This window comes from Peromyscus californicus, unplaced genomic scaffold, assembly GCF_007827085.1.
Source record: "Peromyscus californicus insignis strain IS unplaced genomic scaffold, ASM782708v3 Scaffold_4__1_contigs__length_199733344, whole genome shotgun sequence".
Lineage (NCBI taxonomy): Eukaryota > Metazoa > Chordata > Mammalia > Rodentia > Cricetidae > Peromyscus > Peromyscus californicus.
Window position 1 is genome coordinate 74,954,607 of NW_026294562.1, and position 12,884 is coordinate 74,967,490.

General features: G+C 47.8%; 1 protein-coding gene across 3 annotated transcripts in view; it reads left to right on the forward strand.

Annotated features, from left to right (window-relative positions):
* Positions 1-12,884, forward strand: part of Rgs10 (regulator of G protein signaling 10) — a 45,469-nt gene that overhangs the window by 9,021 nt on the left and 23,564 nt on the right. For 2 of the 3 annotated variants that reach the window (XM_052762811.1, XM_052762812.1), the window contains exons 2-3: positions 8,576-8,691; positions 10,799-10,885. In XM_052762811.1, coding sequence (XP_052618771.1) covers positions 8,576-8,691; positions 10,799-10,885 — 203 coding nt within the window. Of the gene's footprint in view, positions 1-152; positions 175-8,575; positions 8,692-10,798; positions 10,886-12,884 lie in introns of those variants that run through there. The other variant, XM_052762813.1, reaches the window with a different exon arrangement.

The following is a 12,884-nucleotide window of genomic DNA, read 5'->3' on the forward strand; positions in this document are numbered from 1 at the left end:
CCTTCCCTCTAGTTGATGCTAGAAACTGTGGCCATCTGTTGTTTAGTCCACCCAAAAGAGGATGTTGAGGAGTCTTTTCTCTTTGGACCTGAGGGTGTCAGGGAGCCCTGAGCCTCCGACAAAGCCGTTTTGAGAAGGCAGCGTGGAGCTTCTAGGTGGACCGGAGCATGGAATGTAAGGACTACCCCTTCAGAACACTGTTCTTGGCTTGCCCAGGGATGGAGCAGGGCTTAGGGAGGTGGGTTTTATGCTGAGACAAGCGTCCCGGGGACTTCTGTGTACACTTGCCTTTCCTTGAGTCCCAAGCTCTCTGATCAAAGTGTCCCAATGCGTGTTCAGAGCCTCGCCATCCTCTGCGGCCTGTCTTCCTGTTCTTACGGGCTGGTTCCTACTAAGCTTGTTTTAAAGCTTTTAAATTTCATCTTCTTCTTTTCTTTTTTTGCTAGCTGCAGTGCATGCCCACCTCCCCAGCTGGGGCCTGGCATGCCTCTAAGGTAGTTCTCACAGGCTAGATACCGGAGTGATAAATACGTAAAGTAATATTTAGATACAGGATTTCCATGACCCAGTTTCTGTGGAACCTTAAGCAGAACACCAGTTCAAACAAACAGATTCTCTGCTTCTATATTGGGATGTAACTTTAAAAAAAAATGTATTATGCTTGATGTGGTGTAGGAGATAGGAACTTTTTGAATAAGTTTTCTGGGTGTAGCCTTCCCCTGAAACTTCATGTGAAGGAGCTCATCTGCTTTTCTTCCTTTCTCATACCCTGTTCCCTTCCTTTTTTTGTTTTAATTTTATGGGCCAGTCTTTTGGAGTTCACACTGGTCTGGGGACTTTGCTGTGTAGCTGAGGCTGGCCTGGTGCTCCTACTTCTCAGCCTTCTAGATACTGGATTATAGATGAGAATGCTGGAAAGGAAGGTGGGGTGCTATGGCTAACTGCTTTGGAATTTGGGGCTAGCATCCCTGCCTTTTCCTGGATGTGAATGTCTCCTTTGTCTCCTTCAATGTGCTGGTGAGTTTATGGGTACTGAGAGCAGCTCCTGTGAGGATGTAAGTTGTCTCTGCTGTTGAGGAAGTTGGATGTTGAGAGCTTATTAAAATATTATTTGGATTTGGGAAATCGTCTACTCAGGGTCCTTACATGGCTCTCCCCGGGGAGTAATAGCAGAAATCTAAGCTGCAAGCGCTCAGGCCTGTTGAGTGCTGCAGATGCCTTTTGAGTATGGATTTCTAGGGAATTCCTGTCTGGAGAAAGTCTCGATTAGGCGTGACATCATAGCTACTATAAATAATGTATTACGAAATGGATCGCAAGCAACTCGCCCCAGCCATCTGCATGGCCGTCCTGCACACGTCTCACCGAAGTCAGAAACCACACGGAGCAGCCAGCACTGATAGAAACGAAACTGTCTGCTGCACATTCTGTGCGCTAGATGCTTCTCCCTCAATCTTACAGGACTCCCGCCCCCACCCCCGACTCCTCCAATGTGGAACTGACCTCAAGTTTCTCAATCTTTCCCCACACTGTGAGTGTTACTAGTCTCCCCCTGCTAACAATCTCCAGGATCTTACCACAGAGCTCTGGCTGAACTCTATATAGACCAGGCTGGCCTCGAACTCAGAGATGTGCCTGACTCTGCCTCTCAAATGCTGGGACTAAAGGTGTGTACCACCACAACCTGCTGCTGTCAGCCTCTTCAAAGCTGCTCTTTTCTGGCCTCTCAATATAAAGACGAGCAGAAGTCAGCATTAAACACAGCAATGGAGCCTTGTGGGAAAGAACAGGTGCCCTGAAGCCAGACTGTCTGCCTTTGCAGCAAGATTTTCATTTCCTCGATAGGTGACCCTAACAAGTCTCATATCTCAGCTTCTTCACCCATAAAATGGGGATGCTATAAATGTCCCATGAGAGTGCTTTGCAAGGCCGAAATGATTCAACCCACATGAAAGTGTGGGGCACAACCTCACACCTGGCAAGCAATTTGTAAGTGGTCTTGTTATCAGCTAAAGACCAATTTACTGAAAAATTAGGACCAGGCCTGCAAAAGCTTGAAGATCTGAAAAGAGGTAGGCAAAGAAAACAGAAAACAGCCGAGCAACCATCGAACCCCCTTTCTTCGCTGCAAAATGGAAACAGAAAAAATTGAGGCAAACTAATATTACTGCAAATTGCTTCTTATAGCTTGAGAAATCTTAAAGCTGCTAGAAAAGCACGTTTAATGTATTTCCCCCCCCACCTGGGCATTCTAAGCTTGCTTCCTTGCCTAATCATCTAAAATGGAAATTTGTCGACGAAAAAGGACGAGCAGGCTGGGGAGACGACTCCGGGAGTCAAGTGCTTGCTCTGAGTGCACGAGGACCCGAGTGTGATCGCCAGACCCAGGTAGAAGAAGCCAGTTTAGTTTGCCATTGTAATCCCAGTCCTGAGGAGGCAGAGGATCCCTGGGGCTCATGGCTAGATAGCCTGGTAGAACCAGCCAGTTCTGGGCAAAAGTGGGAAACTCAGACTCAAAAACCAAGGTGGAGAGTGGCTGAGAAAGACACCGGGGACCTCTGGCCTGTTCACAGCACACACACACACACACACACACACACACACACACATACACACACACACACACACACACGCACGCACACACGCACGCACGCATGCACGCACGCACCCACCTACCTAACCACCCACGAGTATGAATGAGAGAGTACCTGAATTTTGTGGATTTTCAGGCAGTTGTGAAATCTTGGCATGGCATTATTGTTTCTGTTTTTATTGTCGTTATCAGAATCAGTCATTAGTATTAGTATTTTGAGAGGGTCTCCCCATATAGCCGTGGCTGATCTGGTGCTGCCTTGGTGAACAAGCCTGGCCTTGAGCTTCCAATTCTCCTGACACTGCCTTCGGGTGTGGGATTACAGACCTGTGCCACCATGTCTTTAAGTTTAGAAGTAAGCTCGCTTGCTATTGAGAAAAGTCGTTCTTTCTCTTGTCTGTTACTAGGTAAAATATCCCATTTAAAGTGAACTGAAATAGCATAGGGTCCCTTACTCAGGCTATAGCAAAAAGTAGATTAAGTCTTCTGAGCAGGGGACACTGAGTCACAGAAATGCCCCGAATTCAGGTGACTTCTATGCCAGATGGAGTGGGCTGGTGGTCCATCCTACCGGAACTTGGGGATGATGGCTTGCTGTGAGCTGGGTGCAGTTTGCATCTGTCTCCAAGTTCCTGTCTTGAAATGCAGTTCCTATTGTGAGGTATTAGGAGGGTGGAGGAAACACTTTCCAGGTATTCTGTTTAGATCTGGAGCCTCTGGCAGCTGAATCAATGAGCCAAAATAAACCTCTTGTTTTATGAAGTAGCCTGCCTCAGGTATGTTGTTATAGAAATGAAAAAATAGACAAAATATAGATGCCATTAGGTGAATTGTGTTTGCTGATGTTGAAGATCTTTGTTGTAACAACAACAAAAATCTTTTTTTGTTTATTTGTTTGTTTGTTTTGTTTTTTTGAGACAGGGTTTCTCTGTGTAGCCCTGGCTGTCCTGGAACTTGCTCTGTAGACCAGGCTGGCCTTAAACTCAGAGATCTGCCTGCCTCTGCCTCCCAAATGCTGGGATTAAAAGCGTGCACCACCACTGCCCATCCACAACAAAAATCTTAATCAGACTTGAAAGTCAGGCTGGATCTGATGGCATGGACCTGTAATCCCAGCTCCTCAGGAGACTGAGGCAGGAGGATTTCCAAGATCAATACCTGTCTGGGCTACAGAGTGAGTTCAAGGCCAACCTGGGCAACCTTTTCTCAGAATGAAGAAGAGGAGAGGGGAGGGAAAGAGCAGAAGAAGGGGGAGGAAGGGGAGGAGGGGGGGAGGGAGACGTGGTGGGTGGGAACATAGTTCAGTGGTAGAGCACTTGCCTAGCATGTGCGAGGTCCTGGAGTCAATCCCCAGTACTGAAAAACAAACAACAAAAACCCTTAAAGTCAATCTGAAGTCTTGGAAAAGATCCAAACCAGTGTCTAAGGAAAGTGAAAACACATGACAGGAGCTGGGAGAAGAATCCTGTGGGAAAGTTACAGTTGCAGAGATGGACAAAAGGGAAGGCTTTCTTTCAGTTAAGAGAACTGAAGTCCGAAGGAGGCCCAGCAGCTAAGAGTGCATACCACTCTGAAAAGACTTGAGCACTCTGGTTCCCAGCATGCTGACCCAGCAGCTCACAACTACCTGGAACACCAGGTCTGGTGCCCTCTTCTGGCTTCCTTGGGCACTGCACTCACATGTGCATACCCCTCCCATATATACACTTAAACACACACACACACACACACACACACACACACACACACACACACACACTCACGAGTTCTGAAGTTGAAACACCAGTAACCAGGACTTTTAAGAATACCTTTCTAAGCTTTTCCTGGAAAAACACACAGTATTATTGTTATTTCCTGGTGTAAGGGATATGAGAGACTACTATTTTCTGTGTTCCAAGGACTCCAGAGTCCTATGGAGGCAATCCTGATGGGGACAGAGAGGCCCTACTGGTTCCATGTGGTGATTCTTTAGACATGTCATCCAGGACAAGTCATTTTCTTGGACTTTTGTTTCTAGTCTAAGGAGGCAGTCTAAATAGTGAATCTGGAGTTGTACAACACTGTGTGTATGTGTGTGCTTGTGCACATACATTCTGTGTATGTGTGCATGTGCATATGCATGAGCACAGCATGTATGTGGAAGCCAGAGATTGACGTCACATGTATTCCTCAATCACTTCCACCGTGTTATTTTGGGACATGATTTCTCACTGAACCTGGAATTCTGTGATTCAACTTGACTGCCTTGTCAGTGAGCCCCAGCAATCCTCCTGTCTCTGCCTCCCTAGCACTGGGCTTACGTAGGTACTGCTATGTATGGGTGTATGTGGGTGCTGGCTTTGTGTGGGGGTGCTAGGGATTGACCTCAGGGACCACAGGGGCCACCTCACTTTTTGTTCAACTGAAAGCTGCCGCAAGAAGCTCATCCACAAATTTGATTAACATCAGCAGTAAAGGGGTGGTTTGTATTTCCTCAGCGGTAGACCCAGCTTTCAACTGCCTGAGTGCAACACACCAAGCACATTTATTGGCCAGAGAGCAGGGCGGTGAACCCCCTAGCATGGTGGGGTTGATTATTTAAGAGTGCCAAGAATTTTGGCATCCTTTCAGACCATGGCTGAAAACGTGGAAGAGAGCCTGAGGTAGTCCCTCAAACAATGCACCTGTGTCCTGCTGTTTATTTACTTCAGAGGGTCTGCTGGGGCAGGGGAGTAAATGGTCAAACTGTGTTCTCAAGGCAGAGGACAGAAGGTAAGTTAGAGGGATGCTTGGCGGAGTGAGCCCTGCTTCGGGAAATCTGTTGTAATGATGATTTAAAATGATGATTGTAAATGATGATATGTGGGGAGAAACCGTGTCCAGGGATTGACATTCCATGATAGATAGGAGCCAGGAACTCATTTCTTACCCATGAGTTGGAGAGAGTCACTTCGGGAAGTCAACAGGGTCGTCTGGTAAAGTGATCTAGGGAGTTTGCTCTGACAGAGGAATGGGGCTGCCGTAAATAATTTCTCACATTATTAGGAGTATCTGTCATGATGGTGAGCATGAACACTGTCCCGAGGTTTCTGATGCTACTTTATGGAGGTGCAGGAGATGGAGCCCCAGAAAATTAAGAGGTCAAGGTGTGGATCTGCATGTGGTGGTACAGACAGGCAACTCCAGCCCTGGAAAGGCCAAGGCAGAAGGCTGAGTTCTAGGCTAGCATAGGCTACATAATGAGACCCTCTCTCAAAAAAGCCAAACAAAAAAATCAAGATTAGGATGTATTGTTTTACATCCTAAAAGAATGCCAACTGTCAGCTATGAAGTATTCTCTCTCTCTCTCTCTCTCTCTCTCTCTCTCTCTCTCTCTCTCTCTCTCTCTCTCTGGGTGTGTGTACAGATAAGCATGTAAGTGTGTGTGCACACGTGTTGAAGCCAGTGGACAACTTTTGATTGTTCCTTAGTTGCTGTCCACTTTGTTTTTGAGACAGAGTCTCTCAGTGGCCGGGGCCTTACCAGTTCAGCCAGGCTCACATGCGGGTGCTGGGAATCAAACCCCGGTCCTCATGCTTGGACAGGAGCCACATTACCAACCAAGCCACTCCCCGGGCCCAAGCCTAGCATATTCTGATAGGAATTTTCTTAAACAGCTATTTTCAGTGATTAATAAGTTATAATTTTTTTTCAATCATGCTTTAAAAGTGATTTACTTTGTTGGTTTCTTAATAGAAAGTTTATTTTCTTCTAGATTCGAGCTTTTTTTCTTTTTTCTTTTTGTAATCTTATTTCTACTGTTGTGCTAGTTGTAACACGGCTCCCTCAGTAGGTCGTTCTTTCCAGAAAGGGGAGAAAGGGTCTGACAGCTCTCAGATAGACTTCCTATTTTTTGTCCCCTGATGGAGACATAGTAATTCTATATATTTGTTAGCTATGGTGGAGCATTTAAACACATGTTGTATCAGGATCAGGTCAGGGTAATTGCCATATCTACCACTTCAGATTTTTCTCATTTCTTTGTGAGACTCTTTCTACCTGCTGTGGAGAAAATGCACAGTTTGTACTTCCATCTTAAATCCTTAAATAACCTCGAGCTCAGAGGACCCTCTTCAAATGCACGCACAAATTTTACTACGGCCTTGTAGCTCAAACCAGTCAAGCTGGGGTTTGAACTTGGAGTCAACCGAAGCGACATGCCAGTAGTTTCCCATGACTCTAGGACTGGGTCAGGTCTGTAGACATGTCTTATGCATTGCTTCTTCCTTCAGCCAAGTGCCCCGGCGTGATCGTCTGAGACCCTCTGTCACTTTTTCTTTGGTAAAGAGGGTGCTAAATGTCAAGCCTGTTAACGTAAGATGTCCCATGCAGTCACCCATTCACTCTGTGCACTAACAGGTTAGGGGGCTGCCTCAGGGTCATCGATAATTCATTCATTCATTCATTCATTCATAGACAGTGTCTCATGGTTCTCTAGCTAGCTTTGAACTCACTGTGTAGCCAAGGATGACTGAACTCCTGATCTCTCTACCTCCCAAGTGCTGGGATCCCAGGCAGGTGCTACCATTGCTGCTTTTGTGTAGGAAAGGAAGGAACCCAGGGCTCCGTGTATGCTAGGCAAGCACTCTCCCATCTGAGCCACATCCCTGGTTATAGTTTTAGAGATATTGGTGAAATGATTAAGGCCACTCCACGTAGTTAAAAGGAGATTTATTTAATGGTGTAACTTACAAATTAAGGTTTAGGTGGGTCGCGAGGTCTGGGGAAGGTGTATCGCAGTCCAGCGGTGTTCTCTGGAGCTCTGCTTGGCCCACCTCCACCGTCCAGGGTCCCGGAACAGAGAGAGCCTGACCCATCCAGATCTCTGGTCTCCAGGCGCCTCCCTTGGCCCTGCCTTGTAGGCGTGACAGTTGCCGAAGTCTCAATGGGGGTTGGAACTTCCAGATCAAAGCTGGAATGGCTACCCACTACATATGACATATCAAAAACAAACAAACAAACAAACAAAAAACTAAACTAAGCTGATGCAGAGACCTCCATGATGAACCGGACAACAGAGCTTTAAATACAAACTGACTAAGTGTGATGTGAAACCACACTGGAGGTCCAGATGAAAGGGAACATGGAGACTAGTGGTGCTTTATTTAAAATGTTGGCATTTGCTTGCCGTGGATTATCTTTGTTCTGGGACTCGGGATAGAACACAGGACTCTGCACATGCCAGGCAAGCATTCTACCCCTCACACACATCCCTAGTCCCATTATGGATTCTTTTTTTTTGAGACAAGGTTTCTCTGTGTAGTTTTGGTGCCTGTCCTGGATCTCACTCTGTAGACCAGGCTGGCCTCGAACTCACAGAGATCCCCCTGGCTCTGCCTCCCGAGTGCTGGGATTAAAGGTGTGCGCCACCACCGCCTGGCCCATTATGGATTCTTTGAGCATTCATTTTGAATTAGAGAAAAAGGGCTACACGAAGATGTTTATCTTGATGCCTGTGTATCTTGACAACTCCTGGTGTCATTGTCCTCATCCTGGCCCTGCCTCACATAAGAAGATGCAGAAGATGCTGCTGTCCTGGAGCTTTCAGACCCGTGGATCACCGAAACTGTGCAAAAGCAGAGAGGAAAGAGTCGATGCTGAGTCAGGGGTCCATGGGAGGTGGGTTGCAGAGAGACTTGGGGCCAATGGACAAACTGGGACATAATAGGATGTAATAGAAATGGCAAGTCCCTTGCTCTGAGCCTCTTTTTTTTTTTTTTTTTTTTTTTTTTTGCCTTAACCTTAGTTGTTGGGTTTTTTGGTTTTTTTGGTCTGAACAACAGAGGGAATAGTGACTCCCACCTCAGTAGACTGAGTCTACTGTGACAGGCCCTGGTACATGTTGGTTTGGGGATGATGGTGGTGATGACGTTGCAGTATAGATTTACAGTAATATCCTCCTATGCACCGTCTGCACAGGACAGAGCCTTTGGGTGGTGACACTGTCTGAACTGTGTTTTGTAGATATCCACGACGACGCGAGCTCAAGCAGCAGCCAACAAGGCCTCATGAGCACCGCCAGGTGGGCGACCTCCTTGGAGAATCTTCTGGAGGATCCGGAAGGCGTGACAAGATTTAGGGTTTGCCTTTTCATTGTTCATTGGAACTGATGTCACAGGGAAAGCTTAGCTATGTGTATGATGGAGGGTGGGGGCAGAGGGACAAGGACAATGTTTAACACTGTCTGCTCCAGCTAGAGACTTAGAACTGTTCACCTCCCCTGACCACTTCGGACTTCCAGAGGGACATGCAGCCTGTCTCTGGTTTTCATATAGTTAGTGGGGAAGGAGATGGGGCTGATGGGGGAGGGTGCGAGTGTGGGATCTAGAGGAAGGATTTCCAGGACTGGCAGGGATAATCTGGGTCTCTCTGGCATCAAAGTTTGTTCTCTCCAGTCTCAGACCCTCTCTGGATGCATCACTACTGTTGAGAGAGGCTGGATGGTAACTAACAAAGTGAAGCTGGGGAGGGAATCTCCCAAAGGAGGGCTGGTGGACAGGGAAGGGCTGATGATGGACAGGAAGGGCTGATGATGGACAGGGAAGAGCTGATGATGGACAGGGAAGGGCTGATGATGGACAGGAAGGGCTGATTATTGGTGAAATTATTAAGGCCACTCCACATAGTTAAAAGGGAGGTTTATAAGTGGCGTAACTTACAAATGAAGGGATAGGTAGGTCGCAGGGTCTGGGGAAGATATAGCGCAGTCTGGCGGTGTTCTCTGGAGAACTCTGCTCGGTCTACCTCTAGCGTCCAAGTTCCAGGAACTAAGAGAGGGCAGCGCATCTGGGTGTCGGGTCTTCAGGACCCTCTCTTAGCCCCGCCTTGTAGGCGTGATAGTTACCGAAGCCTCAATGGGGGTTGGAACTTCCAGACCAAAGCTGGAATGGCTACCCACTATAGCTGATGATGGACAGGAAAGGCTGATGATGGACAGGGAAGGGCTGATGATGGACAGGAAGGGCTGATGATGGACAGGAAGGGCTGATGATGGACAGGAAGGGCTGATGGATAGGGAAGGGCTGATGATGGACAGGGAAGGGCTGATGATGGACAGAGAAGGGCTGATGATGGACAGGAAGGGCTGATGATGGACAGGAAGGGCTGATGATAGACAGAGAAGGGCTGATGATGGACAGAGAAGGGCTGATGATGGACAGGAAGGGCTGATGATGGACAGGAAGGGCTGATGATGGACAGGAAGGGCTGATGATAGACAGAGAAGGGCTGATGATGGACAGAGAAGGGCTGATGATGGACAGGAAGGGCTGATGATGGACAGGAAGGGCTGATGATGGACAGAGAAGGGCTGATGATGGACAGGAAGGGCTGATGATGGACAGGAAGGGCTGATGATGGACAGGAAGGGCTGATGATGGACAGAGAAGGGCTGATGATGGACAGGAAGGGCTGATGATGGACAGGAAGGGCTGATGATGGACAGGAAGGGCTGATGGATAGGGAAGGGCTGATGATGGACAGGAAGGGCTGATGATGGACAGGAAGGGCTGATGATGGACAGGAAGGGCTAACACTATCAAGAAATAACTTTTCCTGCCAGTATGACTGCTGCTGCTCATTGGAGGGTCACACCGATCTTTGGCAATTTGGCTTTTTAGGTGATGGGCCGAGGTGTTGCTGGTCCTCATGGGGCTCCTGGGGTGGAGAGTAGAACTGTAAGCATTGTCTAGATACCAGGGAGGTTAGAATGCAGCTGCAGAGCTGACCGTGTGCTAACACTTTACCAGCAGTCCTAGGAAAGCACACCTCCAACTTAAAATGGTCTCCGTCACTGTGATTTGGACAGGCTTAATATTTTCTTTCCTTTTGTTTAAAAAAAGGGCCTGGCTTTGGAGGAATGCACTTTGTCTAAACAGTGTCTGGAAGGGGCTGATAGATCTTCCACTTTAATTTACTTTTGGTAATTTATTGTCAGCTTAGAAATGCGACTAGATTCTCCGCTTCATTTTTATTCTGCCCTGCAATGTCAAAACCATTAAGGTGAAATGCGTAAGAAATTCTCGCTTCAACATTAAACACGTTCTTTGTTTTTCTGGGTGGAGTTTTTTCAAGGGATGATTAAACCGGGTTCCTCTGTCCGCTTTTGCCATGCCATCTTTGAAAGGGAGCTCGTGTTTCCTCAGCGCTGAACGCTAAATGACTCCTCTCCCCCTTTTTTATATGTAGGAATTTCTGAAAAAGGAATTCAGTGAAGAAAACGTCTTGTTTTGGCTAGCATGCGAAGATTTCAAGAAGGTGGAGGACAAGAAGCAGGTACTTCTCTGCCTTCTGCTTTTGTGATGATTTTCCTCCCGTTACGCCGTCACGGCTGCCTGTTGCCTGGATCTGGGAACTGCCCAGACTGTCCCGATTCACACTAGATCTGAGGGGAGACTTCAGCTCCTCAGTTGGTACCTAGTGCTGACCAAATACTAGCAGTTTTTTGTTTTTAAAAGAGCACGTTAGCCATCTCTGAAGAGAGCCGTTCAAGCAGGCCGGTATTCCAAGTAGATGTAAACACTTGTCATTGGTAGTGTGTCATTTCGTTGACTGTTTTCTTCATAAATAAGTCACGAGAGTGTCTCCCCAAGGTGACCCTGGTGTTGTCAGGCATGATTAGCAGATGTGTGGCTGTGAAAGCACCCTGTTCATCAGGTGATTCTTGGTGAACCCCCAGGAGCTGACAGGCATTCTATGTAGGAAGTTTCTGACTTCTTCCAGAGGTAGGCCTTTAGTCCTCAAGCAGCCACCGAAGGATGGATGCCAGACAGGTGGACCAGGTGGGGTTCTGAAATGGCCTCTCCCTCTTTCTAAGGGCTACCAAAGGCCGTCAGGCTGTTGAAGTGAGGGGAATGGGGGCCAGCAGAGGATGTCCTGTCCTGCTTCCAGCACCTGGATTCAGTGCTCCCCAAGGGCCCTAAGGCCATGCTTACAGACTGCTTCAGTCTTCAGCCCTCTGCTGGGAGTACGCCAGGCCTCAGCTTCACTACCCTTATTCTTCTGTCCCTGGGACCTGGGGGACCCTTCTTCCCAAAGAGTCTTCTCCCAAGATTGGACATTTGGATTCTTTTTTCCTTCTGGTATTAGGGATTTAATCTAGGGTGTGGTCCATGTTGGGCAAGCATTTACCACTGAGACATGTGCCCAGCCTCGTTGTACTGTCTTTTGTCTCTTTTGACAGGGTCTCACTAAGTTGTCCAGGTTGGCCTTGAACTCACTCCCAAGAGGCTACTGTATCTGAGTAGCTATGATTACAGGCCTGTGCCTGTAATTCTAAAGTGAAACTACCTAATTTGTTAACATTGGAACTAATTTTAGTTTATAACCTCACTGTCTTAGTCACTGTTCTGTTTCTCTGAAGAGACACCATGACCAAGGCAACTTACACAAGAAAAGCATTTAATTGGGGGGGGCATTGCTTGCAGTTTCAGAGGGTCAGTATATAATCATCACGGTGAGAAGCAAGATGGCAGGCAGGCAGGCATGGAGCTGGATCAGTAGCTGAGAGTTTACAACCTGATCCGCAATGAGACTGGTCCTGGCGTGGGCTTTTGAACCCCCCAAGTAACATACCTCCTCCAACAAGGCCACACCTCCTAATCCTTCCCACACAGTTTACCAGCTGGGAACTAGACATTCGAATAGATGAGTCTATGGAGGCCAATCTCACTGAAACCACCACACTTGCCCTCCAAACAGAACATCTCTCCAGACAGATGTACCTTGTAGGCTGCCAGGTTTGGAGGTTCTGTCTCTAAAAGCTGGAATCTCCAGGGCCAGCAGCCATGAACTGTTTGCCGACAACAGCCTGGAAAAGGCACCTTACTGCTGTCTTTCAAGGGTCTCTTCCCAGGATGGAGCAGCCTCTGGCCTTCCTCCTTGGAATGGACAAGAAGTGAATCTGAGATGGGTTGGTTCCCCTGGCTTCGGTCTCCCAGGCTGGCCTCGCTCTACTGGGAATGACTGTGGCTTCTGCGGCTTTCTGCCGTTCTCTCCCCAGAGCATCCTTGTTGGAGAAGGGACTTAGTGAGGGAGTGGGAAGTGGCACCAGCATTGGAAAGGTAGGCTTCAGGGTTGAGATCCCCTGGGAAGGAGCACACACCGTTCTCCTCTGTCCCCAGCGTTGAACAGGCCTCCGAGAACACACTGCTGTTTGCTGGCCTTGTGCATCTGGTGTGACCAGCATCGATCGTACGTACCATGAACATCTAGCTCAGAGTAGGTGGCCAAGCGGATGTCCTTCATCTGCCTTGTTCTTTGAAGGTCAGGCAAG